The 27,761-nt window shown below is 46.1% G+C and overlaps 7 protein-coding genes across 7 annotated transcripts; 4 read left to right on the forward strand and 3 right to left on the reverse strand.

Annotated features, from left to right (window-relative positions):
• Positions 1–985: 985 nt before the first annotated feature.
• Positions 986–6,645, reverse strand: TrAFT101_011527 (uncharacterized protein). Its single transcript, XM_024900741.2, has 3 exons — positions 6,164–6,645; positions 1,697–6,103; positions 986–1,640 (listed from the first exon to the last, which is right to left on the reverse strand). The coding sequence occupies exons 1-3, from the start codon at positions 6,578–6,580 to the stop codon at positions 1,086–1,088; spliced, it is 5,379 nt and encodes a 1,792-aa protein (XP_024758044.1). The 5' UTR covers positions 6,581–6,645; the 3' UTR covers positions 986–1,085.
• A 273-nt stretch (positions 6,646–6,918) lies between these two features.
• TrAFT101_011528 (uncharacterized protein) lies at positions 6,919–10,628 on the forward strand. The gene is made up of 3 exons (XM_024902054.2): positions 6,919–7,305; positions 7,395–9,551; positions 9,610–10,628. Exons 1-3 carry the CDS (start codon positions 7,105–7,107, stop codon positions 10,105–10,107), a joined length of 2,856 nt encoding a protein of 951 aa, XP_024758043.2. The 5' UTR covers positions 6,919–7,104; the 3' UTR covers positions 10,108–10,628.
• A 371-nt stretch (positions 10,629–10,999) lies between these two features.
• On the forward strand, positions 11,000–11,928 carry TrAFT101_011529 (uncharacterized protein). The gene is made up of 2 exons (XM_024906944.2): positions 11,000–11,263; positions 11,317–11,928. Exons 1-2 carry the CDS (start codon positions 11,220–11,222, stop codon positions 11,669–11,671), a joined length of 399 nt encoding a protein of 132 aa, XP_024758042.1. The 5' UTR covers positions 11,000–11,219; the 3' UTR covers positions 11,672–11,928.
• Positions 11,929–13,323: 1,395 nt separating this feature from the next.
• On the forward strand, positions 13,324–14,523 carry TrAFT101_011530 (uncharacterized protein; the record flags this gene model as incomplete). The annotated part of the gene is made up of 1 exon (XM_024910120.2): positions 13,324–14,523. The coding sequence occupies one exon, from the start codon at positions 13,324–13,326 to the stop codon at positions 14,521–14,523; it is 1,200 nt and encodes a 399-aa protein (XP_024758041.2).
• Positions 14,524–15,401: 878 nt separating this feature from the next.
• On the reverse strand, positions 15,402–16,273 carry TrAFT101_011531 (uncharacterized protein; the record flags this gene model as incomplete). The annotated part of the gene is made up of 3 exons (XM_024904276.1): positions 15,402–15,496; positions 15,560–16,105; positions 16,165–16,273. 3 exons carry the CDS (start codon positions 16,271–16,273, stop codon positions 15,402–15,404), a joined length of 750 nt encoding a protein of 249 aa, XP_024758040.1.
• A 2,361-nt stretch (positions 16,274–18,634) lies between these two features.
• On the forward strand, positions 18,635–20,577 carry TrAFT101_011532 (uncharacterized protein). Its single transcript, XM_024900819.2, has 2 exons — positions 18,635–18,838; positions 18,894–20,577. Exons 1-2 carry the CDS (start codon positions 18,737–18,739, stop codon positions 20,490–20,492), a joined length of 1,701 nt encoding a protein of 566 aa, XP_024758039.2. The 5' UTR covers positions 18,635–18,736; the 3' UTR covers positions 20,493–20,577.
• A 678-nt stretch (positions 20,578–21,255) lies between these two features.
• Positions 21,256–23,553, reverse strand: TrAFT101_011533 (uncharacterized protein; the record flags this gene model as incomplete). The annotated part of the gene is made up of 1 exon (XM_066129288.1): positions 21,256–23,553. One exon carries the CDS (start codon positions 23,551–23,553, stop codon positions 21,256–21,258), a length of 2,298 nt encoding a protein of 765 aa, XP_065985420.1.
• Between the last annotated feature and the right edge of the window lie 4,208 nt (positions 23,554–27,761).

The following is a 27,761-nucleotide window of genomic DNA, read 5'->3' on the forward strand; positions in this document are numbered from 1 at the left end:
CCACCACCCACAGACATGACACACACCTTAGACATCTCAACATCATTCCGAACCCCCAAACACCCATCACGTTATCTCTCAATTCCTGATGCAATCATGCTCTGAAACACCACAGCGGCCCGATGGATACATCCAGTCGTCTCCCCCACCCCTCCGAGCCATCTTCCAGCGAATAGCCAGCCGTGTACGAACCCTAATTGGCAAGCCAAAGGCCCCAGCAGCGTGACACTTGTGCTATCGCCTAGAGTGCATGAGTGCCGCCCAAAAGCCAAGTCTTTTTAGCCCATTATCCTCGTTGCATAGTTCTCCAGCGGTTATCTCGATACTGGCATGGTGCTGGATCTTTGGTTATGGACGTATGCCTGGAGATGAGTTGATGAATACGTCGTAGCTTGATCTGCATGACGTCGTATCGCACCGCAATAAATATTATCTTGCTTACAACTAGCCTGGGCAGATACATGCATAGGTAGTGCATGTAAGCAGCCTGGGAGCGGGAAGCTCTGACTACCCCGGAAGAGCCTCCTTTCTGGATTACTCACCGTGAACACTGGACACGCACACCAGAGTCAAGAATGATTTTGTCTATATACACATGAACCGCTCAATATCTTACATTTTGACGAGCTGGAATTCTAGCCACTCAGTTCGTAATAGCGGGTGCCCGATAGTCCGTCAACTAGCACGGAGCTTCGGCATAGAGGCCTCGGTGCTGTCGGCCGACGGCCCGCCAATCGCCATTTGATCCATCAACATTGGCAAGATGAAACTCGCATGCAGAAGGTCCCTGGTGATATGAATCAGACTAGAATTAGTTCCAATGTATATGATTCTGGTTCCCTGTGATTTGATAATGTTCCAGATAAACTTACGCTTTTGCCACGTCAAACGTTCTTACCCGCCGAACTGCCGCTACAGCAAATCCACTCCGACATCCGAAATCGTCTGATTCAGGAGCCAAGAAACATAAACAGAAAAAAGTGTATGCATTTTTACTAATATTTACCAACGCCCAGCCTATCTAAACGGGCCGTCCATTTTTACATTATCCGCACATTATTTGTTTTTTTCTACACGCCTCTCCTCTACTCCTCCATCTCCTCATCCTCAGCTGCCGCGGCAGCCTCGGCCTCCTTCTTGGCCTTGAATCCAGACGCCCACTCTTGCGCCTTGGCCATCACCTTATCCTTGCCCTTGGAGTCGAGCTTCTCTTCCCAGGCGGCCCATCTGCGGAACCACTTCTCCGCCTGCTGGGGCTTGAGACCCTTGACTCTCGTTCTCCTCTCGAATACGTCTCTCACGGCGGTATGATCGGCACTGGAGCTGGCAATACCGATTTCAAGATCCAGCAGCTGGTTCCAAATATCGCCCTTCTTGGGGAAGGCGGCGAGGAGACCCTCAAACATGGTTCGACCGCGCTCGGGCTCTCCGTTGGGTGATCGGAACTCGAGGGCCGCGAACCGGCTGACCATGTTCTGACCGTTGTGACTGTCAAGCTGCTGAGTGGCCCTCGGCAGCAGAGCTCGGGCACGGGCTGGCTCGTTCTTGGTGACGTGCAGGAAGTGTGCGTAGTTGGTCCAGACACTGGGTGCCTTGGCGCCAAACTTCTTGAGCATGGCTTCGAAAAGCTCATCCGCTTCCTATTGTAGAAATTAGTATATATTCTCAAAGTAATGGTAAAAGCGGAAGTCCTTACCTTGAGCTTCTCTGACTGGATGTAGATACTAGCCAGTCGCTCGTAAACCTCTTGCTCATCATTGTACTGGCAAGCTCGCTTGAATACATCCTCAACCGTGTGCTTGCTGCCGTACGCAACCTCCAAGTTAAGATAAGCAACCCAGACGTTGAGCTTCTCAGTCTCCTCGCGAATGTTGATGCTCTTGATGGCTCGCTCGGCCACTTCACGTGCCTTTGGCAGCTCGCTGACCTGCATCTGGAACGCCATGTACGCAATCCACAGCTCTGATGAATCAGGTTGACCCAAAAGCAGACGCTCGTAGTCGCTAGATGTCTGGGGGCCATGAGCATCGAGCTCAGCTGTTCGGTCAACCTGGGCCTCGGCCTTCTTCTTCCGCTTCTTCTTCTTGTCGGCATTTTCAGCCTGAGAACCGTCATCTGATTCTGAGCCAGCGTCATCGAACGGATTCGTCGACCACGCTGACTTTTTGCCTCCGCCGAGACCGCCAGTCTTCTTGGTGGTAGCGTCCTCCATCTCTTCGTCGCTATCATTCTCCGCTTCCTCCTCTGCCTCCTCCTCCTCCTCCTCGTCATCATCTGAAGAGTCGCCTTGGTTATCAGTACCAAGAATCTTGAGTAAAGCCTCCTCATCCAACTCCATGCCCTCACCATCATCGTCCTCATCTTCATCCTCATCATCGAGTGCTGCACCAGCATCAGACTCCATGTCAGTATCCTCGTCCTCGAAGAAGGATGGCTTGAGACCAAAGCTGATTCTCCTCTTTGTAGGATCGACCTCCAATACTCTGGCCTTCACCTTATCTCCCTCCTTGTACAACTTGGTGGCGTCCTTAACGGCGTTATCGGCCATCTGGGTTCGGTGACACAGACCACTGACGTTGGCTGAGTTGTCGATGACAATAAAGGCACCAAACTCTTCAACCTTGCGGACAACACCAGTGACAATTTGGCCCTCCTTGATATCGTTGTAACCTACCGGAGGCTTGTAATCCTCATCAACCACAGAAGACTTCAAGCTGAGCTCAAGTTGGTTTGTCGCGGCATCAAGGGAGATAACTCGGCCCTTTACTAGTTGATCAATCTGGAAGCTGTCTTTCCATTCCTTCAAGAATCGATCAGAAAGGTTTGAAATTTTAACAAAACCGGTGACTTGACCTCCCAGCAAGACAAAGACACCCTTGTCGGCGACATTCTTGACGAATCCTCGTACAATATCACCAGTGGAAAGCTGCGTAAACTTGCTAATTTCCTTGTCCGCAACAGGAAGGGTCGAGCTCATGATTCGAGAGGGTCGCATGGAGAGACGGATTCGCTTGTTGCTGGCGTCGACATCAACAATCGAAACACGAACGATATCGCCCTTCTTGTATTTCAGAGTGTCAACAGTGCCGTAATCATCAACCATATCGGGCAGATGGACAGGGCCAGAGACGTTTTCGCTGAGTTTCACTAGAACTTGTCGTTCGTTGACCTTGGTAATTTTTCCGGGCAGGGTCATGTTTTGCTTCAATGAAGCCCAGGTGATGGCCTCAGAGGCATTAGGTGATCGAGCAGAGAGGTCGAGACGCTTGTTTTTGGCATCGACCGATGTGACTCTGACTTTAATGGCCGAGCCGACCGGGAAATTGGCCTCTAGGTCGTTCAACAGAGACAAGTCGTCTGACGCTTCCATGATGGAAATGCGGCCTCGGACGTTGGGGGAAAGGTTGACCCAGAGATATTGGGATGTTACGTTGTTAACAAAAGCAATATGGTTACCACCGACTTTCAGATCCTCAAAAGTGATTGGTTTGGGCTCCTCATTACTGAGATCGCTAGGCTTAGAAGTAAGTTCCAAAACCGAGTGGGCAGATCTGTGGGAAAATGGCAAGTATCGGTGGTCTTTGGCATCGTGGACACCCATAATTTTGACACGGAGAATCTGCGTCTTGCTGAATTTGCCAAGGGGATCCTTTGGATCGAGAATATCCTCCCACTTATCGAAGATCTGAGAAACATCAAGACGGCCTTGAATTTCGCTGTCGACGAGCTGAACGTTCAACTGAGTGTCTTTGACCGACGTAATTCTGACCTTTGCTGTGCTGCCAAATGAGAGGCCATCCTCTGGGGCCGGAGCCTTAGAAGACTTGCTCTTGTTGCTATCATTCTCAATAACCAGAGGAGCGTCAGCGGGTGCAACCAAAATACGCTTCAACTCGGGAATTGTGGCAACGATTTTCACTTCGATGGATTCGTTCTTGCGCATACCAAAGTCGGGCTGTGCCTGAACATCGGCTGGCAGTCTTCCTCTCGGTAGCAACGCGTTGAGACTTCCAGCAAACTGAACGAACACAGCTGTGACGGTAATGTTTCTCACAAAACCCTGAACAATAGCACCAACTTTAGCGTCGTTGAAGCTCTTGAGGAGGCTGTTTTCTTGCGAAGCCTTGACCAAGCTAGGCTTCTGGGTGAGAGTGATGGCCCGGCGATTCTCGTTCTTCTCAAGAACCACGAGGTCAGACAGAGTCTGTCCAGTAGAGATTCGTTTCCAAGCATATTGGTTCTTTGACGTAGATTTGTCAGTAAGGTGGCCCACTGGTAGGATGGCCTTCAGCTGGCTGCCAACAAGCTCTACAAATATTTGATCCTCCGTCTTCTGGGTAACCTTGGCGGATACAATATCTCCCAGCTTCAAGTTCTTCAAAGCCGTCTGTTTCTCCAATCCAAAGGCGCTCGGGTCTTTGCAAGACACAATAAATCTTCTCGCTTCGGGATCGACCTCAAGAGCGTGTACGCTAAGGACTTGTCCAGCGCGGAAGTGCTCCATGGGGTCACGGATATAGGCTTCGCTCATCTCTGATACAGGAAGGAATCCCTTGAGGCTGCCGTAGAATTGAACGTGGGCTCCGTTCTGTTGAACCTTGACAATGGTACCAAGAGTTTGCATCCCGATGCTGACTTCGTCGTAAGATTTGATAGTAGGAGCCTCTGAATTCACCAGTGTCTTCTTGAGAGTAAGACGCATTTGCCTCTTAAGGGAGTTAGTAGAAAGAACGCGAGCCTTGACCTTCATTCCGACGCGGAACTTCTTTTCAGGGTTCTGGAGCCGGATATCAGACAAGTGGTTCTCGGGAACAAATCCAGTGATGCCCTCTGCAACCTTGACGATGAGCCCGGTAACACCCTGCTCCTTGATGATCAGCTTCTCAATTTCGCCGTTGATCACTGAGCCGATGGGAATGTCTTCAAGACGGATGTACTGCTGGTCAAGAATGCTTTTCGCAAAGGTGATGCTGAAAAGGCCATCCATCTCATTGTATCCAACGATTCGGCCGCGGTGGACGGATCCAACCTTGTAAGGTCCACTTGTTTCGTAGAGGGCTTCGACTTTTCCATCTTTGACTCGAGAGATGTGAACAAATCCGCCCAGACCAGCGATCCCGGTATCAACGAAGAGGCCAATGTTATCTTCGACATGGCGAACAGTGCATTTTTCGACAAAAGAGGAGATGGGCATCACTTCGATGGGCAGCCGCTGCTCATTTGTAGAATCCTGGCGTTTCCTTGTCAGAGACATGATGTGAGGCAACAGTGAGATGCCCAGCTTCGGCTCCTTGGCCGTTGGAAAGTTGCAAATGATTCTCGCCTTAACCTTGGATCCGACCTTGTACTTGGCCTTGAGGTCAGTGTCGTTTGGACCAACGCCGGAGTGGATCAAGTCAGCAGTAGCATCCACTGCGCCCATAATCTTTCCACCCAGGCCTCTGCCCTCATTTTCTGACACCAGGATATTGACGAGTGTACCGGGGAGGAAAGTGTTGATAGTGGTGGCATCGGCAGGGAAAGCCTTGGTGCTTCCGAGCTTGTCTTGCATCAAGGAAAGCTGCACTGTCTTGGCAGAGCCCTTGCCCGTGACCTGGCAGAGGAAGACGGCGCCTGGCTGGAGCCTCTCGTGGTCAATGAGGGGATCGATTTCGCTGTTGGGGAGGAAACCATTCAAGGCTGGTATTCCGAGATCCATGACGCAACCGCGATCCTCGACGCTGACCACCGAGGCCATGACGGTGCTGTTAGGCACAACATCGTCTTTTTCTAGTCCAGTGTTGGTCTCGCTGGGTCGCAGAGAGAGTTCAATCTTTTTCTTTCCCTTTCCGCTAGCAGTGCTATCCGATGTTGAGACCACATAAGCTCGCAGATACTGTCCGACCTTGAAAATGGATTGTAAGCTGATATCGCTCTCGTCAGATGACTCCTCTTCGTCACTGTCGCTCTCCTTGTCGGCGCCGCCTTCAAGTCTGCTCGTCAATTGCTCTGAAATAGTGACAATCGATGCATGTCCGGTGAGGTTGTTCGGTAATGAAATTTCAAGATTGAGTTTATTGATTTTCGTCACCTGTCCGAGGACTAGAGAGCCCTTGACCAGTCTCTGCAATGTCCGTTAGTTCAGATGTCCAATTTGCATCAATTGTCTGCGCAGAAGCCGTACCTTGAAGTTCAAGCTCTCAATCTTAATGGTGTCCTCATCTGCCTTCTTCTCCATCTTCTTATCACCCTTGGCCGCAGACTTCTTCACCTTCTTCTTCTGAGGCTTAGCGCTCGTCTCGAATTCCTCTTCCCGAATGGCGTCGGCTTTGGCTTCCATCTGGATCTTCTTCTGTTCGAGAGGCGTGAGGACGCTTCCGCCTCCACGGGGAAACACGGGCTCATCATCTTTCAAGACGGAGATGATTGGGGCCTTTGAGCGCTCTTCTGTGGCGGCGTCTGATTTGCGATGCGCCTTGGCAGCTGGCTTCGCATCCTTTGCTGATGCTTCTTTTTTTGTCGGTCGAGCTTCTTTGAAGTTTTTAGCCGACTTGGGAGGAGGATTGCCTCCAGGGGCATCCTTCCGCTTAAGGGTGCTCATTGTGGTTGTCAGCCGCAAGATGCAAAGGCAATCTCGTAGCCTTTAGCATGGACGACTTTGGCTTCAAAAAATGACCTGCACAGCTTCGACTTCAATCTCGATTTTTTTTTCTGGCGGGACACCGATAAGAGTAGCGTCGCGATAAGGAAAACAGAGTGGGTCTAGCAATTGAACCAGACCCGCTCGTGCCAGTCAAGCCACAACCCAACGAAGGGGCCTGTGTTGGGGGGCTATAGCACATGTCACTTGCTGACAGAAGGCCTCCTTGGCCGCTTTAGGGGAGAGAAGCGCCCAAGCCGCTATTGGAGCACCCGAAGACGCGCTGTGGCGCTCCAGGCATCGTCATCCATCATTATTACGGAGTCCGCCGAACAGAGTAGCGTCCGAGGTACCATCAATTACAGCTGAACCTTCCAGCAGCCTGCCTGCCTGCTCAACCTTCCGTCATCAAAATCCAAACTGCGTGTCCTTTTCCCTTTCCTCATCCATTCTATGGCCTCCTTTTTATCCTTATTGCGTTCGTGATGCCTCCTCGAAAGAGGCAACGCCCCAATCCTGCCACTCTGAGCTCGTCGAGCTTGCCAACCACGGCTCTGTCGCCCGAGACGTCACTGTCATTGGCGTCATCTGCCTCGGCGCAGCAAGCTAGCGACCAGAAAAGGCCTCCACAGCCTGGATCCAGTAGCGATCACAAGCCTTCGGATGCGTCACTTCGGGTAAAAGAGGTAAAAAAAAAAATCTCCATTTCTCATCATCTACCATCGAGGCGTGGACCCCTGGATCTGGATGGACAGATTCTGACCGAGCGCAACAGGTTCGGAAAACCAACAGCTGGTACGCAACGTGGGCGAAGCCCGCAAAGGCCACAGCCTCTACGTCGATCGCTCGGGAGAACATTTTGGGAGACACTGTTAGATCCAGGAACGCGCCCGATTTCTCTCGATTTGACACGAAGCGAAGCGAAGACGACACGCATATCCCCGATAGCACCGACTCAGCTGCGCCGCCTGCATCATTTTCGTCCAAGTCGCGCAGTTCATCTACCAACAAGAAAACAGAAGAGAACAAGCCAGCAGATCCTTTACATACCGGAGGGAAAGATCTTAGGGCTTCGGGACCTGCTCCGGAAATGCCCCCGATTCCTAAAGCAAAGCCGGCTAGTGAGCAGCAGCAAACCCCGGAGCCCCAGCCCTCTCAGGAGCCCCAACCTGGGCTGGAGGTTTCTACAGGCGAAGGTGCACAAACAGCCGATGCTCCAGATGCTTCACAGGGACAAGCGGCCACAGCAGGGTGGTTCGGCTGGTGGGCTAGAGCTCCACCTGCCGAACCTCCTGCTCAACCTGCACCAAATCCCCAAACGATAAAAAAAGAAGAAGAACAAGCTTCCGAGCCCATCAAAGCTGTCGAGCCAGCTGAATCGGCACCACCTGAGCAAGCGCCCGCTTCGGAGCCTCCATCTGCCGAGAGTGCTACAGATGGTCCAAAGACGACCTCTTGGTTTGGCTTTTGGTATGGCACTCCTCAACCAGAAGCGAAAGCAGCTTCAGCGGTTGAGCCAGACGCATCCAAAGAACAACCGGCAGGTCAAGACACAGAAGCATCTTCGAAACACGAAACCGCCGCAAAATCAACAGCTCCATCAGGCAAAATGACCCCGCTCAAGAATGAACCCTCAAAAGGCTCAGCTGCTACCGTATCGCGATCCTCAAGCAAAAAGTCAAAGATCGAAGAAGAGTCAGCAGCCAAGGCCGAAGATGTGCCAACAAAAGATGTCCCTCCGCCTGAAGCGCCGCCGGCACAGAGCCCTCCCCCCAAGGCCGGCTCCACCTGGGCTTTCTGGTCCAGAGAGCCCTCGAAAAGTAAGGAGAAGACGCCACTACCAGAATCAGGGCAAATTGCGGTCATCGGTGAAGGATCAGAGGTCCAGCCAGCGCCCATGGCGGAAAGAACTATTTCGGATGCGCCGGCCAAAGATCCAAAAGATACTACGTTGGCACCGGAGCCACCAGCAGGCGTATTGTCGTGGCGTAGGAGCAAACGTATACGGCCCATATCGATGGATCTTGATATTCAGCGGCCACCATCCGCAGACAGTACAAAATCAGCTCCTGTAGAACGGAGCTTTGCCACCTGTTCTACAAATGCAGGCGCCGAACAAGAGCTGCCCGCTTCAAAATCACTAGCCAGGACCGACTCCAAGAAGAAGAAACAGGCGCCTTCAACGAAAGCGGCTCCTGAGAGCGAGTTGGCCGTAAAAGAACCGCCCAATGTGTTACTCCCGTCGTTTTCTAGCACATACCAGATGAAGGAGAATCCGTCTATCCTGCGACAAATTACGAATCTCGTGTTACGAACCTCGCAGCAACCTCCAAATCATGTCTTCCGAGTCAAAGACACCCCAAAGATCCGCAAGGCAATTGCTATTGGAGTTCATGGTTTCTTTCCTGCGACATACTTACGTCCTATGATAGGCCAGCCCACAGGAACCTCTCTGCGATTTGCAAATCTATGTGCCGAGGCTATTCGCAGATGGACCGATAATCATGGCAGCCCCAAGTGCGAAATTGAGAAAGTTGCCCTCGAAGGAGAAGGCAGAATTAACGATAGAGTAGCAAACCTGTGGAAGCTCCTACTAAACTGGATTGAGCAGATTCGCCAGGCCGATCTAGTCATCATTGCCTGCCACTCCCAAGGAGTGCCAGTCAGCATCATGCTGTTGGAGAAGCTGATTGACCTGGGCGTGCTAACAGACACCAGAGTTGGCGTCTGTGCCATGGCTGGCGTTGCCCTTGGCCCTTTTCCAGACTACAAATCTAGCATCCTTATGGGTTCAGTAGCAGAGCTGTGGGAGTTTGGAGACCCTCACAGCGCCAACTCAAAAAGGTTCGAAGCCTGCCTTAAACGGGTAGTCGATTATGGAGCTCGTGTTACGTTTGTGGGCAGTATCGATGACCAGGTCGTTCCCATGGAGGTAGGATCGCGTCCTTTTTTTGCTAACTATGTGATAGGAATAGCTAACACGTTTATAGTCCGCTGTATACTCGCCTGCAAACCACCCTTACATCTACCGTGCCGTCTTCATCGATGGTCGGGTGCATGCTCCAGATTTCATTTCCCATCTAATTGGATTCGCGCTCAAACTTCGCAATCTGGGCATATCAGATCACGGCCTTATTCGTGAACTCTCCGTTGCTCTTGCCGGGTCACTCTACTCTGGCGAAGGCCACTCACGCTTGTATTACGACGCAGCCGTATATGACCTCGCCATCATGCATGCTTTAGAGACGACTAGCACGGCACAACCCACGCCTTGTGAGATTCCAAAGCGAGACACAACACCTCTAGCATCATCGAATCCCTATGTCTTGCCATGGATCATGCGTGGTCTTTTGGAAGAGGATTTTGTCAAAACGCAGCTTAGTGCTGAAACGGAGGAGCTGCTAAAACAATTTGACGACTGGAAGCCAACGAATAAAGCGCTCAAAGACGTAAAGTATCGCCTTGAGGTTGTTCGTTCCAAACTATAAGCGTAGACGATCGATACCCCCCTGTTTATCTTACCATTTAATGTCGCATTTACGGCGCTTCTTTCAACGCCTCCCAACATGACTTTTAATACAATTTTAGCACGCTGTACGCGCAAGCGACAAAAGAAGTGCATCAGTTTTTTTGAAGATTAGCGAAATAGCATGGTTAATTACGGATTCTGAGTTCTAGAGTGAGATTTACTTAAATCTTTCTGAATTATACATAGATACGTTGTAGAGAGGCGAAATGGGAATCATTTGATTGTGTAAGTATTTCAATGAAAGTGGTCGAGAATGATTTGATGTGCTGTGACTTGAATTTCTTCCATCTGTTTTCTTACTAATTAGAACAGTAATCAATAAAGATATGCAATGATTCCTTTCACTATCGACTTAAAAATAGCTGATGGATGCTAGACTAGGCGGTGACGAACGCATCTTGGCTGAGAAGTCCAGGCCAGAAAAGCGAACCTTCAAGCTTTAGATACCATTATGTAATGGAAAGACTGTTTACATATGCACTCTTATTCTTATACATAGAAGACTGGTTACGCAAATATACTGGTCCAAATCTCTCGCAGACAAAGGGTGCTTGAAGTGGTGGCCACGGACCTCTATCATCCGGTTCTAGTTGATCTAGAACGTAAATTGAGGAGGGTTGAAACATACCTGAGAGAACATTTTGTAGGTAAGAATGACGTTTTAAAACCACTCAGGATAGGTATATCTGAAAGAATCCCAAATGATGTAGGCAGGGTTGCGAGATTTGACCGGGTGATGCTATACTTAGAAGTAAAAAACGTTGTCTTAATTTATTTCTTGGTCCTTCAATGGTCAGCGCCGGATAACTCGGTATGTTACGGTCTATGCAGGGGGTTTGACCATTGGTTGGCTATGGAATGGAGTCTTGTCTCACCTGTCCGGGCAGATGTGAGGTTCGCCACGTTGGAACTTTTGCGGCTGAGGTATAGCGGATATTGGAGAAACATGCATCGTTCTATGAGCCTCGTTTGCATATTTAAAGGGAGCATCTCTCACCACCAAACCGTTTTTTGTAGCGCCATTAACTCAAACTCACAACTTGCTGATTCTGATCTGCCATATTATCCACCATGATGTTCAAGCAAGCTACAGCGGCATTTCTCCATGCAAGCCTGTAAGTAGCACACGCTTATGTCTATCCCTTTGGACGGCATCTAACTGCTTTAGCTGCATGGGCATCGTTATCCCGATTACACCCTTGCCCACTCCGACTCCCTTCCCGATTGGCCCCATTGGGATTGATCCCCCCATCGCGATTGACCCCTTTCCGATCCCGGCTGAACCCTACCCTGCGGGCTGCCCAACTCACACTATTCAGCATAGCTGTCCTGCTATGACACTGCACTGTGGTCCTCAACCTGACTGTATAATACTCAAAACAGTTACGAGGCCGCTTTATTGTCCAACCCCTATGCCGACGGTGTTGGCTCCCTGCCCGACTTGCCATACTGGCTGTGGCACTGTTTGGGTGACGGTGACGCCTACAGGCGATAAAAATGTACCACTGGCAACCGCAGCATAAATGCATAAAAAAAAGTGCGGTTGTGGCGGGGACTATCTGAGTGTTTGTCTGTCCAGTTGTGGACGTTGTGAATGGTGGAACTTGGCAGTTGTGAATTTGATACGATATTTGCCGATGACTTAGTTATTTAAGCTGCACGTATGTAGTACGAAGAGAGCACAAGGGAATGTTGTTCGTCAGGTGTGTAGTACAAGGGTCCGCGTGATAACGTTGTATGCAGAGCCACCACTGCCATGTCTATTAATGCTTATGTTACCAAGATAGATACATTCAATTGGAATATTGCTCATCGCTACACTCTCATTGAGAACTGCCTAATGATAGTTTAAGAAAAGACATGTGCCACTACCCATGTAAATATTAGTAAAAGAAAGGGCTGAACGAATTACTGCTTATAAGGTCATCGCTCAATATCATAGATAGACTATCTAATACCCTGGAGGTAAGTATGACGTGTTTACTTTGCTAATTCCCTCAAAATTTGAGGTCTGTAGTGCTCAATTCACGAACCAATCACTCTGATGAAAGAATTCGAGATCAAACTCAATCCCATAAGCATAGCTTCACTGGGAGCAGTAGCGACGTTCCCAGGGCCACTACTGTCCTACTCTTACTTGTACCTGCCGAGATTTTAGCTGCTTTCACAACCGTGAGCCACACTTAACTACTGTTAATCCAGATCTATCTTTTATTAAGGACTTGTATATATCCGAAGCTCATATCCGGAACTCTACCCATATCCAGCTGGTGCAATGAAGCAAGCCCTATTGACCTTTTAACTAAGCATTCTCTAAGAAAATTGAGCCAGATCAAGTTGTATTTACTCAGGTACAACTGTTCCCCCCAGAAGTCTCTTTTTATTGATATGGTGTCTTTTATAGAAGGACTTAGCGGTGAAGAAGCTAAGGTAGCGCGCACACCGGCCACATTAACCCATTCCACGTGGGGATATACATAATGGCATATGACAATCAAATATTGAAGTGCCAATAGCTAAATGTCATTATGCTCGGTCTAAAGTTTGCTTCTCCTTTGAGGTTGTCGAGTTGGTCGGGGAATAATCCGTTGATAGAAGAACTTTCAGATAGTTCGATAACTATTACTATATGTCGAATTAATACGCTTCTTCCACGGATCCATAATGAAAGCCAACGTGTGTTAAGGTGGCTGAGTCGAATTTGCAACTGGATCGTCTCCGCGTGTCATTTGATGGCTAATTGTACATCTCCAATTTTTATTGCTGCTTCCCTAGCTGCAGAGGAAGACTGATTCTTTTCCAACTCAGCTTTTTCCGTCAGCAGGGCTGAGGCTGTGTTGTGGGATCTAGCGCATTACAAGTCGTATGGCGTATGGCTTACAGCGTATTATGGGGCGTATAGCGTGGGCGTATTGCCGCACCGGCACTAAAACGTCATTTGGAATTAAGCTTCAATTGAGTTGAGAACAAGCGTATTTTGGACGGCTTCTAGAATACCATAGCCCATTTCATTCTCTATTTATTCGTTCCTTTTCCCTGCCATTCTTTCTCTCATTTACTTGCAAATAAGCAGCATTCACTTGGTATAAGTTTGGGACCGCCTCTGAATTACACTCAATTATTACCAAACAACTTCAAACTCGCTGGCGGCTCTTTTCGACTCTCTTAGCTGACAATGGCGTCCATGCTCCTACTAAGCACCCTAATGCTTCTCCCTGGCATATCTGCCTCGACGAACACAATTCTCGAATCGAGGCCTCATGGATACTGCAAACAGCTGAATATTCCATTGCCCATCACTGCAGCAACTGCAGTCTATGACATACCAAAGGTAGACAATGATATCGAAGCGGTGTCTTGGGCAATCTTTGACGCCACTCGAACTACCATACATGGCCCCGGAAACATCATCAAGAACACTACAACTTCTGCAACCTTCAACATTCATGCGAAGTTATGCATTCCTAATTCTGCTCAGCACTCTACGAAAAATACCTTGCAGATTGCTACTCACGGAGTGCACTACGATTCCAGATACTGGGACTCAAAGTACAAGCCGGAGAACCACTCCTATGTGGAGGCAGCACTTAAAGCGGGATACTCGATCCTCACATACGACCGCTTGGGAGTCGGCGAATCTGATCACCCGGATGCATACACCGTTGTCCAAGCTCCTCTGGAACTGGAGATTCTTCGCCAATTGACTTTGATGGCCCGTAATGGCACCCTGTATGAATTTGCGGGCCATGCACAGCCCACCAATTCTTTGTTCACGTCGTTGGCCACTCCACAAAAAGTCGTTCACATTGGACACAGTTTTGGATCTTTCCTCACCTCTGCATTCATTGCCAGATACGGCCCTCTCAGTGACGGTGCTATCATCACGGGATATCTAGTGACTGAGAACCTCGGCAGTGCGGGTTCAACATCGTTCAGCGTCGAATATGCTGCTACAGGATCTCCCCCCTTTGACCGTCCAAGTGGCTACGTTGTATGCCAGAGAGATGGTATCCAGAATATCTTCTTCGGAGGTAACCCCAAGACCGCGTTCACACCAGAGTTGCTCGACTACGGAATTAGCCTCAAGCAGCCCGTCCCCATCGGAGAGTTCGCCTCTGCCTTCTCACTGATTGGAAATCCCGGCCCATCTTTTAAGGCTCCTGTGCAGTTCTTGCTGCCGGAGTTTGACTTTTATATTTGCCGAGGAGATTGCCGTGGTTTGGCCAATGTGACCATGTTGAATCAGACGTACCCCAATGCTGCCGCTATTGAGGTCGCCCTCCAACCGAATACTGGGCATGCGCTGCCACTTCACAATAACGCTACGGCAGGTTTCCAACTCATGTTCGATTTCTTTTCTAGACACGGACTATAGTTGCCCAAGTCACATCGTGACTATTGCCGAGCGCCTTCAAGATAATGATGGGTAGTATTCAGTTAGATTTCTCATGGCTAACGCCATCATAACATTCAGCAAGGTTTTCTTGGATAAACGAATAATTGAACGAAAATTAAAATGTTATTGACTAGTTACTGTATTCAATCGTTGAAAGACAAGTTATTCAATATTTATCTATATATTATTTAGATTAACTACTGAGATATAATTCAATGAGACATTTGTCTTGATTCATTTAACAGTATTCCACCTTTTAAAAGCCTAGAAACAGTGATTTACTAGCAGTGCAATTGACGATTTTTGTTTCTCCGCAAATTCAATCCCAATAGAGAGATAGTTTAAGAGATCTTGACTAGGCAGTTATCAGTCATGGTGGATCCGATACGCTGGTAACAGGCTGAGCTAAGAGTGACCATCAATCAAGATGCTTACTGACCACTTTCTTAACCTCTGGCCTCTAATCCCTCTTTCGTTATAACAGTGGTTCTTTTGGCTAGTTTCAGCGTACCCACTTAGAAGATAGCTGCTATGTTGACATCACAATTATTGGAGATGGGTCTCAAATATTTGTATATGAAGATCGCCAACTGTGAACAATAATACGAATTAGCCTGAGCATTTCTATATTCATTTATTAAATGGTTGAAAGCCTTGTGAGTGTAATTCTTATCTATTCTAATTATTTGGTACTTAGTTGAAAGCTGGTTCTTGCTCTTCCAAATACCAATATCTATTGACGCTTAGGTAGATACGATTACAAAGCAACAAGTGGAACAACGGCAACAACTTCTCACTGGACCCTAGCTACCAAGCATGCTATTACGAAGAATCCAATGCACGCTGATTGTTTGTACTTAGACTTTCACGGCTTGAACCTTTGCCAACATGTTGCCAATATCTTCACCAGTCTTCTGCTTTTTAGGCTTAGTATAAGGGAGACGCTCCCATTCTGTTAAGTTGTCAGCGCAGTTCTACCAGACAATATTCACAATTAGCCAGCAGGTCGACTTACCAAAGAATGACTTGACCCATTCCTTGGGGGCAGCTCCTACAGAATCGTCCCACAATGTGGTTAACCATAGAGCCGTCGTTCCGGGGCTGCCCATCATCTCGGTTGATGAGGCATTGAAGGTCGGGTTGACCTTCATCGCGTCTGCAACGCGCGCAGCCCTTGCTTTGGCCGCTGATTCCACAGTGACATACTTGGACATTGGGTCACGCGTGACCTCGTTCAAAGCCATCCGTTTGGCCATGGTTGCCCAAATCTTGGGATCAAAGTGCAAGTTATCTCCAAAGTAGAAGTCATTTCGCGATAACGATCCATCAAATTCGATGTAATCATGCTTTGCTAGATCGGCGAGATTGAACGTCGAAATGTTTCCCGTGGTCGTGAGCTTGAAAGTTTGAACTAGCCCAAAGACATCATCAAAAGTGCCAGGAGCGTAGTTGTATGCATCTTCGAAAGCGCTGTGGAGCGTTGGCAAATCAATATTCTTCCCTGAGCGTGGAAGGTAGCCGTGGTTGGCAAGGACATTCAGGCCGGGGCAAGGAGATCGACCTATTTTGTTCTATTAGTTTTCGCGGATATAAGATGTAATTGGCGTTTTTATAACTCACTATCTTTCGGCCCTGCTGGAATCCATTCATGACCCTTTACGGGAAAGTTGGGCAGCCCAAACCCCGTGGCTAAGCTGCTCAGAATCGTGATGAAAAACAAGCTTCGCATGTTGATTAGTCAAGTATTATGCTGGCTTTTCGGTGTGCTTGTTATGGATAGTAGATCTACTTTCTTTATTGCTTACTTTCAAATCGTAAATCGTGGCGTTCTTATACAACTCGAAGCTCATATACTTGCCTCTTCTCATTTTCCAATTTGGGTTAGCTTGAAGAGACGTATTGAGGCCGCAAGTACGGAGTAAGAAGTCTGGAGTAGCAACAAGCTCTATTCAGGGGCAGCCAATAGGGGCTCGTTAGTTGGAAATCGGTAGAGCGTATCCAGCTGGTGGGGTATTTAAAAGCAGCCCGGCTGTGCGTAAAGCTGTGCAAAATCCTGTGTGGCTCTCTCAGACTCAGCGCTTTGATTAAGCCAGTTACAGTTAAGATAGATTGTGTAAATCATTCTAGAAGTATTTAATGTTGATTTTGACACAGGTTAAGTGTAAGTCTGTAGGATTAAGCGAATACGCTGTGGGGCATACGCCTGAAGGAATACGCTCCCTGGATGCCGGCGCTGTCGTCACGCATATGATGACTTGACCTCGTACCCATTTCGATGCTGTTAAACAATTCGTTTCTTAAGAATTATGAAGCTGCAACTACTCGGACAGGGAATATTTGGAATTGAGAAATGGCAGTATTTGGAATTCACTATATCTCTGCAGTTAAATGATATATCAACAATTGCTTGCCTGTCTATGTCTAAGATGAAGGAGATTATTTGCATATACGCTAGACAAATAGGAAGTCTTAGTCTTGTGAATGAAATTTTCACTAAGAATCATCGAAGAAATCTGCTCAAATAAGTTGCGTATTTTGTGAACGACATCGCAAACTGTAAACCAAACTTTCCCGTGTCTAACAACGGAATGCACGTAGATAATGTGGCATATAACCATGCCATTGCACTATAATGAAAAGTTATGTTATAGCAAACTTCTTAAGATTGCATATAAATACGCTGTGGATGAGGACAGCGAGCGTATCTAACGAGGCGGCAGTCGGGCCTACGACGGCCATCCACAAATGTTAAGGACTTATCAAGCTAAACTTTCGACGAAAATTTGAACATTTATCCATGTTATTCGCGGAGATCAAAATGTGTAGCATGTGAAGTTTCGAAATACTTAAACGGCGCCGCTGGAACCTCAATCTAGATAATCTAGAGGAAAAGCTCAATAAACGGCTACCCAAACTGCTGTCATTATAGCTGAGAACGCCATTCCCAAGAAGCTCTCGGAAATTTGACTGGGTTACAATTGACAACGGCAGAAAATGAACTGAAAAACCAAGCGACGTATATCTTGTCAGAATGCAACAGATCAGCTACGAGCCTCAGATACACAAATATCAGTTTCTAACTACGCAACTGACTATTTCTCTATACAATATATTCCGGTCAGCACAATGCTACCGACAGGTACCTGCTTTCTCCATATGGTTCGATGATAATTACTAGATTTGCAAAAAGGGGTGAAAGGGCGGTTGGCTATACAACGCATCCTGCGCTCCTCAGTATAATCATCACCCGACTACAACGAAAATACCCGATGAGTGTTCGAAACAATTAAATCCTTGGAGCTATAGTAAGCATTCGCAACAGCCCATAGCTTGGTCATCCTCACCGCTCAAGTCATGTGTTACTATGCCTGGTCCAGTCTTCGCCGAGATGGTTCCAGAAGGATATGCTGCTTACGCTGACGGCGATGCAAAGATGACCTGCATCAAGCTCAATCTCAGTAGAGCGGCAATCTGGATTAGGCTACGGCTGTTCTTGCCGAGGTATGCCTAATCCCTTGGCAAGTTATTGCGCGGCGAGTTACATTCGAAGTGGCGTCCTCAATAAAGGCTACCCAGAGTGCTAATATTCGTTATAGTTTCGATTCTTTGCAAAAGTTAGCAATTAGCGGTCGATACTTTGCCAAAATACAGATAATGGTTTCAGAATTATTGGGTTCTCGATTCCATACAGAGATTTCGTCAGTGCAAACTTGCGCATCTCTAGCAAAGGCTTTCAACATTTGGCAACTCAGCACTGCAGTTAAACTTAGTTACGAGCATGCGCCAAGTATTACAGCGAAGCAACTGGAGCGGGCAGGTCTTGTGGCTCTCTTTCTCAAATCCTGAATCCATGGATGCCATTACGCGTCTTTGCTATTTGCTTCCTGTCCGCGGGAATCTACTCTACCCCCAGTGTTGTTCAATAACTGATCTATCGGGTTTCGGACTTTACAGGCCTTCCTTCCTAAGCTCAGCCCCAAAGTCTAAACAGGACTAAGCGGCTTGCTCTTGGATAGGCCCAAGCACAGCCTTATTGGTATTCCAAATACACGCCAATTCCAAATTCAATTAGCGGGACATGGTTGCGTTTAGCGCAACTCTTAAACAACCTTTAAATAAGCAACCGTTCTAATTGACTCGACTCACTATCACAACCAAGAGTCAACTCAGAGTTTTAAAGATCATCGCGAAAATGCCTACACTTCTTACACATATCACGAAAGAGTACAAACACCGTCGTTCACATGAAAAATCCAGAAAAGGGTGCTTAAGATGCAAGAAACAAAGAAAGAAGGTTGGTTGCGATACAACGTCAAGACACTCGACTGGGCTGCTGACCGCCTAAACAGTGCGACGAAGTGCTCCCTGTTTGCACACGTTGCAAGAAGCGGAACCATGAGTGCCAATATGTTTTCCAAGACGAGCGCTTCAGGCAAAAATCCAAAAACACCAGCCCTGAATCGGATTTGCTTGCACCAGAAATCCCAGCTCTGGGATATTTAAGTCTCACTGAAGCCAGCCCAAGGAGCTTCGAAGCACGCTCCGACGATGCGTGTTCTAGCATTTCAGGTTTCACCCCCATATCACCATATCTTGCTTCGGGAGTTTCGGAGAGGCCACCGGTGTCTCATGCTTTGAATTCTGAGGAGCTTGAGCTATTAAGTCACTACATTACACATACCAGTCGCGTCATCCCGTTCGATTTAGAAGATCTATACGTTCTGCATATAGGGATTCCAAATCTTGCTTTTGGCAGCAGGCCTGTAATGGGCTCCATACTTGCTTTATCGGCAGTTTGTAAGTGCTACGATATTTTAAAGCAGTCGCCAGCGCCTCTGGAGAGGTTAGAGGAAATACAAAGGCTGCTTGCCCTAGCAGATCAACATCACACAACATCACTTCACCAGCTACAGGCAGCTATTTATGATGATCTCTGTGATACTGTTTTGGCTAATGCTGCGTTGATGGTGATGTATGCATTGTCTGGCCACTGTATTCGAGTCTTGCTAGCTAAAAAAGCGAAGCGAGCTGGGAAAACACTATCAACCGATATGTTACCAATGCAGTCACAGTGGATAACGTCAATACGTGCTGCTTCCGTGGCGTACCTTGGGTTATTAAACAGTACATGCGGTGACGTGGGAGACGAGTTGTTGAGCCCAACGTCGAGTTTGGAAAAAGATGATCCCTCACCTTCAACCAGCTTGCGTGGCGATGAGGTTTATTATCCTGAAGACGGCCCTTCAGAGGAGACGAAGCAGCTATTACTCCCAATAGTGTCTGCTACATACAGCGCCGCTTTGGAGAAACTCGACGCACGAGCGCAGGCCGTCTGCATTGAAGAAAGCGACTTAAGCATTCACGATCAAAATATTCATAATTCCGATCTCCAAGCATGCCTTACGTCTCTTAAGCTTCTGGAAGAACTTTTTGCGGCGGTGTTCTCTACCGGCCAACCAAGACCAGAAACCTCACACACGTCGCATGCTGCATTAGGTTTCTCTCATTTTGGAAAACTAGACAAAGCCTCTCCATGGCTGCGGAAATATTTGGCTTCCGTGACATCCGCCACGCCATCTAAACTACTGAGACGAACCATAATGGCTTATGTTAATCACGTACCAATTGAGTATCTCCAGCTTGTTCAATCAGCCCTAGATTACATGCCTGTGGCAGTAAAGCAAACTGATTCCAATTCTCTCGACCAAGTTGTACCACTAAGTGCAGCCCAACGACTGGCTATGAATATCTTTGCGCACTGGTTGGTTCTCGTTATGCTTTTAGATGGTGTGTGGTGGATTGGTGGCATTGGACAATGGGAACTGGGCCGGATACTCTCATTTGCAGAAAATCAAGGCTGGGCTCCAGAATCTACAGGGACAGATGGGACTTGGTGGCCGGAAAGCATGTATGCAGTTCAGAAGGCAATCGCCGAGCGCGTAGAATAATTATAGAGGCCAGCTCTCCTGCAAGGGATAAAGTGTTGCACCCGATGTGCGAACAATAGACTTCTGCGACAGGTGCCTATTTTTCAGCTCACTAATAAGTATTACATTTGTATTTCCAGGATCAACATCTGTGACGCGTACCAATACAATAGCATGAACAGCATCTATGATACTGCCTTTATAGAACATTACGACTGAGAAATGGATAGAACGTTTGTTTTAAAAATAGTGTGTTTAGTTTTGAGACCATATATGTCGATAGTCTTCTTGAAACTCATAATGTCACGACGACAGTCTATCTATATATTTGAGCTCTTGTCTTTTTTTTTTTTTTTTTTGATCTAAGTAGATCGGAATTTTTCATATAGCAAAAACAAAATAGACGCTACCTAGTTGATGTACTCATCATAACAGCTACATGGTCTCGCTTAAAAATCCTAGCACGATTGACCTCTTTCACCCTATCTTTCTGAAGAATGACTCTTTTCACAACTTAGCGGCTTGGCTTTTCTGTATGGCTCACTACCAGCGCGCAAATAGAGGTCTAGTATACTTGTACATATATATGATGCTACTCTCTCGTGGTTGTATCTCGGCTGCATGTAGTAAATATTGTGTAAGACTTTTCTTTATTCGCAATTTTTGAGCACTTCATAATTTAATGATAGATTCTATGATATCTATTTCAGATTTTTAATGGCCATTAATTTGGTTTATTTGCCCAATATATCTCCATAGAGTACACTAGCTAGGACTATGCGTTTTACGGCACGGGGTTCGTCTCAGTGGTCTTCTTTCCGCGTCTTAACAAAACTCTTATTCGCTCAGCAGTATTTCTAGGGTGCTCGTCAATAATCTCTCTCTTTACTTCTTTTATCTCCTCGCCCTCTTTTTGTTTATCCTTCTCCATTTTTAACACATTTTTCTTGGTTCGGTAGTTTTCACGCGCCTTCTCCCAAGATGAGATTTCTTTTTTTCTATCAAAAAGCTCTCCAACGGTATTCTGCTGCGATAAATTCGGTTTCAAATTTGGCTGTTTTGGCAAATAAAAGAGTGGAAAATATATGTAGCGCCCGTAGAAGTAGATGCATGGATCAAACAGAATTTCGAATGTTGAATAGGTTATTTCTCGTGACTTATATAGAATAGGACCCACGATTTTAGCATCCAAAAATTTAGTATTGATCAACGCAATGATAGTAGCTAACAAGGCAACAATAGCGGTAATGATCATGCTGATTAGCGTTTCCCTTGGAGGCGCACTACTCATGCTAAATATGCCAGTGGCAAAGCCAACAGGAACAAAGATGACTGTCACATATGTAAACAAACGAATATCATCTGCGCCACGCAACTCTAAGTCGCCTCGCATTTTATCCAAATTCCTTGAAAGAGATGCATTGAAAGAAGTCATGTTGACGTGACATCTCTTTAATTCGTGGTATATATGATCATTATTCGCCTTTAGTTTAGATATGATAGGTCGGTAGTCGCGTTCATCGCTCTGAGTCCACCGAGGCTTGTCCTGTCCTCGTGCTCTTTCTCGATCATTCCAAAGTTCAATCTTGACTAAATTCTCCTGGATATCATTTTCCACAATTTGAAGGATATGCTGAAATTTGTACCATAAGCGGCTGGTGGAAACGAACTTCTCATTGTTCACTCTCGTAAAAAGATCGAGCGTATCTAAAAGTGCCGGTGCCTGTGCCTGTTGACTAACGTTGCTACCTTGAGCGCTATTCTGTATACTTTTCTTGATCTCTTCGACGATTTCTTGTGAGTAACACAGTATTTCTTGCATCATATTGCTGACTAAGATGAGCTCCAATATTCGCCGCTGCCGCCAAGGATTTGCTTTCACTTTAGAGATATCGCTAAATTGATTATTCACTTTGCGTTTCTCCCAAGCTGACTGAGGCAGTTGTTTCGAGCTAAATTCGAAAAAATGGCACGTCCAATAGCGGTCAAAATAGTCGCCATCGAATCTGAAACTGATGACAGATCTGCTGATTTGCCTCTTGTCACCTATGTGGGGATTGGGGTACTCGATTTCCTCTAATGGAGGTATACCAGTAACTTTAGGCTGAATACCATAGTCAACAATTCGATAAAAAGACAGATGAAATTCAGTTATCCATTTATTCGTCCCGGGTGTGATATCTTCGAAGAAAAATTTATCATATGCTGCGTGCCTATCAAAAAAAGACGAAATTTCAGGCCTCTCAGATGAGGCAAGATAACAGATCAAGGCGGTCGTTGGATCTGCTTTGCAAAAATGCAAAAGTCTCTTTTTCGCTTTTTCAGGAGTTCGTTTGGAGCCAACGTGCTTGTACATATCAGTATTGGTATCTATGGGAAGTGTGTCGTACTTTTTGATAGAACGGTGTCTTGGTACGTTGATAATATAGCCCATAGTTTGATTTTCTTCAACCAAGGTCGCTGTATCTTGTTTAATCTGAGCAGCCACATTTGCTATAATTTTGCCAGCGCCGCTTAAATGTTCGTCCCAGACGACTTTTTTCAGGTCATTGTCCTTCGGAAAATTATATTCAAATTTAAAAAACGTCGGCTCATTGTACATCCATTCGTCTTGGAGCTCCACAATATTAGTATGGTCAACGTTCTTGAAGGCGACGCTTTTCTTCATAGCTATCTTTCCATTCACAGTAGACATCCCAGGCACGGAAAATGCACCATTCAGACGCTCAAACATATTCTCTAACGCTTGGTTAAGCTCCGCAGAAGTCAGATAGGCGGCTTGTTGTGTGGCTGTGGCCAGTGTAGAAACATCGGCATCGGAAATGTCCGAAGAGCCACTAGTCACGAAGTCATTAGTTGATAGAACTTCCACATATTTCCATAAAATGTATGGCACTTCAAATGTAGCGTGCCAATAAGAATCCCGCATAATATCTTTCTTAAAGATAGCAGGCTCCTTGTCTTCGCCCAACTGCCCTGGAAAAATTCCATTGGGAGAGGAGCTGTTAAGTAGGATTGACTTTGAATAGAGAAGCATCTCCGTGGTAGATTTTGAGTTAATGCAGGTACCAGTTGATGACATGATTATCGCAAGCGCAAATTGAAGTGGATGATCCCATTGACTATCTTGATTATATTCGTGATGTGCTTGGCAATCCACTGTATTCGTCCAGACATCAATTTTTTGTGAATCATTAGACTGCAACGGTGTCAGAGACTTATTGAACAAGCCGAGATCTATGGCGGGAAAGATTATCGCTTCTTTCTCTCGAATTAAAAATCTAGTCTCAATGGGACTGCGCGACATCGCGATCATGCGTTTTTTTAAGACAGGATTCTCTGTGGTAAATCTTTTGGTAATGTTTGCCCGAATCTCATCTGAGAAGTAGCTCATACTACGCGGTTTGTGGCGGGCGATGTGTACGCTTTTTTTAACCCAGAGCTCTTGGCCAAGACCGAGGTATTCCACTGATCTGGCAGCCCACCAAATCATGGCATGGTCGGGGAAATAGAATGAATGTATTGGAGTTCCCTTCCTGGGGCGGGAGAATGCGTACACGCCGTGCTTGTTCTCCTTATCAAGTATCTCGACCCATTTTTTTATGATCTGTTTGAATTCCGGTTTAGCTCCAATTTCTTTGCGTGTGTTCTCGTCTTTAGCTATTCGGCAAAACTCTGCGGTTTTAATGATATGGAATGGAGTTTCCATGAGAGATTTCTTAGGCAATGGCGAATCAGCTGTAGCTCGTATTGGTTGGCCAGTAGCCCAATAGTGAGAATCAATAAGACCATCAGTTGTTTCCATCTGGTCAGTTATCCACTTCAAATGTCCTCGACATACTTTCCATATGCGGGAGCGCATCTGGCAGCTGAAAGTATTGCATGAACTATTCTGCATCGTGCAAAAAGGATGGTCTGATTTGAGTTGTTTATTGAGATGTTCAAATGCCAAGAGCAAATATTGAAAAGCAGAGCTGTATTCATCAGCTTCAAAGTCAAGGTATTGTGGCTTTAGATAGTCGATTTAAACTTACAAGCTTGCCTCGTTTGCAACTCTATGGCCGCTCATATCTCCACATGTGATTGCAGTTGGCTTTATGGTGTCTTCAGCACTACCTCCGATAGGAATGCTACAGACAGATATTATATGTTCTAAATTTCTTTTTAATGCAAAATCAAGATGCTCATCGTTAAGAAAGAGTGGAGTTGTAAATAAAGTTTCAGAACTTTTTCTGATCCTTTGTAAAATTTGCATCGGGGGGTTGGGTGGCGGTATGTGCTCGGCCTCAGATAGTGAAACTAAATGCAGCGTATAGGCTATCGTTATGGTTGTATTCTTGTCCCCCAACTCTTGACTTTTAGCATTTATTATATATTTGGCAGTATCACCTTCTTGTTCAATATCTAGAGCCGAGTCGTTCATGAACGGCCAAATGGCTAAGATAACTGCCTTTTCATCTCTCTGTGGTGTCCTATCCATATTGGTGTCTCGCTCTGATCCAAGTTTATACATTCTGATGATGCACTGTTTTCCTGCAGGCGCTGAATGCGAATAGGAATTGTGAAATGGTTTTTGCTTATTCCATTTATTATTATTCGAAAAATCAAGATTTCGAATAAGTAGTTTGGAATTAATAATCATCCGTGGGATGTTTGTTAAAGATCCATTGCAAGATGGAAAAGTATATGACTGATATAGAGCCTTTTGAGAAATGAAGCACTGGACTTCAACATCGAGATCTAGTGTTGTTTTGGAAGTAAAATTTGGCCAACGATTGCTAAGGAAGCTCATTCTTGGCATTTTATCGATTGCTTTTGATATGTCAAAGCCTTCCAGTCGCATTCCTTTATTAGGATCGCCAATATGTTTTTGCAGCTGTTCCATGCGACGTGTAACGAAATATGGTTCCGGAACATCACTCAGATCAACAGAGTAGAATCCAGATGGTTCGTTCCCAAAATATTGAGTCATTTGAAGTAAATTTCCATATGCGTTTGCAGTCGCTGTAATGCCGTCTTTTCCAAAAGAAGCGTAGGTTGGTCGATTGTAGGTTTTGCTGTCAGCCTTGGAGGGAATCGACGTAGTGCCTGGGATAGACCTGGTCTTTGCAAATGCAATATTTGTATCTTGATCAAATAACTGTTAGCTAGTGAATAACAATAGCAGAATTAATATAATTTACCCGTTGCCATAATTCCAGTTGAATCGAAGACCACAGAAATACAATCAGTAATTCAGTCGCCACAGAGGCTCTTCCGCTTAGTAATTTGGCTAAATTTGAATAATTCAGATTCCTTGTTAAGCGTCGCGAGATTTAGAAGAGCTAGCCTTAGAAAGGCTAATAAAAGATACGATTTCAAGCGGGATAGCAGAGCAACGTGGAATTTGGAAGCTGTGGAAGTCTGGCGCTAGTTTTACACGATGTGTCATTGAGTCTCACTTTATTTGGGAGTTTTTCACGGTACATATATATATTGAGTTCTAAATCAGCGGCATAGCCAGAAAAGGCACCAAAAGTAGGCTATCTCAGCCTCTCATCTCGCTGAGGTTTACTCCGCGCCCCGAGCCGTATTGTGTCTTTTTGTGCTACCGCACTATGCATTAGCTTACAAAAATGAAAGAGAGCTGAGACAAGGTCTTACAAGCAGGGGTGAAATATGAGAAGGTTGGTCGAAATAATCTCGGCCAAAACATTATCGCCGCCCATCAGCATTAACGGCATGAATGAGGCTACCGCATATGAAAACTAACCAGATGCTTCGCCTAGGAGGTTTTTTATATTAATGACATAATTTTGAAAAGGGATAAAGTAAGTAAGTGAATAAAATATCACGTAATGAATATTTTATATTCGTACATTCAAATGCCAAAGATGTTGATATATGTCCCAGTATATTGTACACACATGGCCACCCAGTGGTCCCCAATCCCACATGCATGTATCCACTCTTCAAAGGATAGGATCTGAGCTGAATTGTTTCTGCGTAAATCTTCTAGCTTTTAGATATTCTCCCTCAAATCAGAGATGCTTGCTGAGATAGACCTCAAAATGACCATATTCAGGATTCTTGGGATATGTATCGCACCTTTGACAACCAAAAAGCATCAGCGTTATAGAGATAATTTTGATGCTATAAACTAAGCTGATGGATCGCTGAGACTCAGTCCTCTGTTATTGTTCTCATTTGGTTAGCTAATTCCGTATATTGTATCGACGCCAGAATTGGTGAGGAACAAGCGAAATAGTGGCAACAGTTTCATAGCTAAGTAGCCTCGGACTGCGGTGTCATGGTCACCGAATGTATGAAATCCGACGACTCTTCTAATAAACGGAAAGGTTACCTATCCTGGATTAGGCTCCATCGTACAAAGAACCAGCCCATCGGAAGGGGAATCTTGGCTTCTTGGCTGGATCCAGTTGATCGAAAACTTATCTGATTCGGTTATTGCGACGTGATATATCAAATATCGGGTGCTATGATCCTAGTTCTGCGGCAACACCCGAGAACAGCAGGGATAAACCCGAAGTGTGTATGAACCTTGAGAGCAAAACCAGTCATATACTGCCAAGAGCATACCTATGTGGCAGCAACCATAGCAACATCAATATTGGCGTAAGGATACCCCTGCACGTTTATTCAGCCGCAGCCCTCACATGGGACACAGAATACCTATTGTGGAAGAACATGCGCTAGCTTATCAGAATTTTAGATTAATAATGTCATGAAAGTTCAGCCGCAGTGGGAAAAGACAAGGCTGAGGCTGAGAGTCCTGGTTAGGGCGCTACCTTAGGCTTGGGCTCCGAAGGTGTTCCCTAATTTATACAAAGAGAAGCGCCTTATTACGACAAATGAACTGGCTGGTGAGGCGTGAGCATGTGTAGCTGAATGGTCGTAAACTAGTGCTTAAAACAGATGTCTATAGGTAATAAATGAGTATAGTTTCACTATTGTATCTCCGCTACTTTGTATACAAACCTATTTACTGCCTCATTATAGTTTGCGATACGATATGTCTTTTACGGATCTCAACCACATGCGCTATCAAACACCGAAGCTTCCATTTCAACGACACAGAAAACCTTTGGTTACTAAGATGATGGAGACAGTACATTCGCACATATCAGTTATTAATAGATTTCAAGACTCAGCTCGTATATATTACTAAGATACGATACGCTCACTCAATCTTACACTCTTGACAAAGAAGTACCTATGCCTAGCCTATGCTTGGCGTACCCAAAGAAATTTGTAGATAGCGTTTAAGCTTTAGAGAAGAGCATCTATATT

Source organism: Trichoderma asperellum, chromosome 7, assembly GCF_020647865.1.
Source record: "Trichoderma asperellum chromosome 7, complete sequence".
NCBI lineage: Eukaryota > Fungi > Ascomycota > Sordariomycetes > Hypocreales > Hypocreaceae > Trichoderma > Trichoderma asperellum.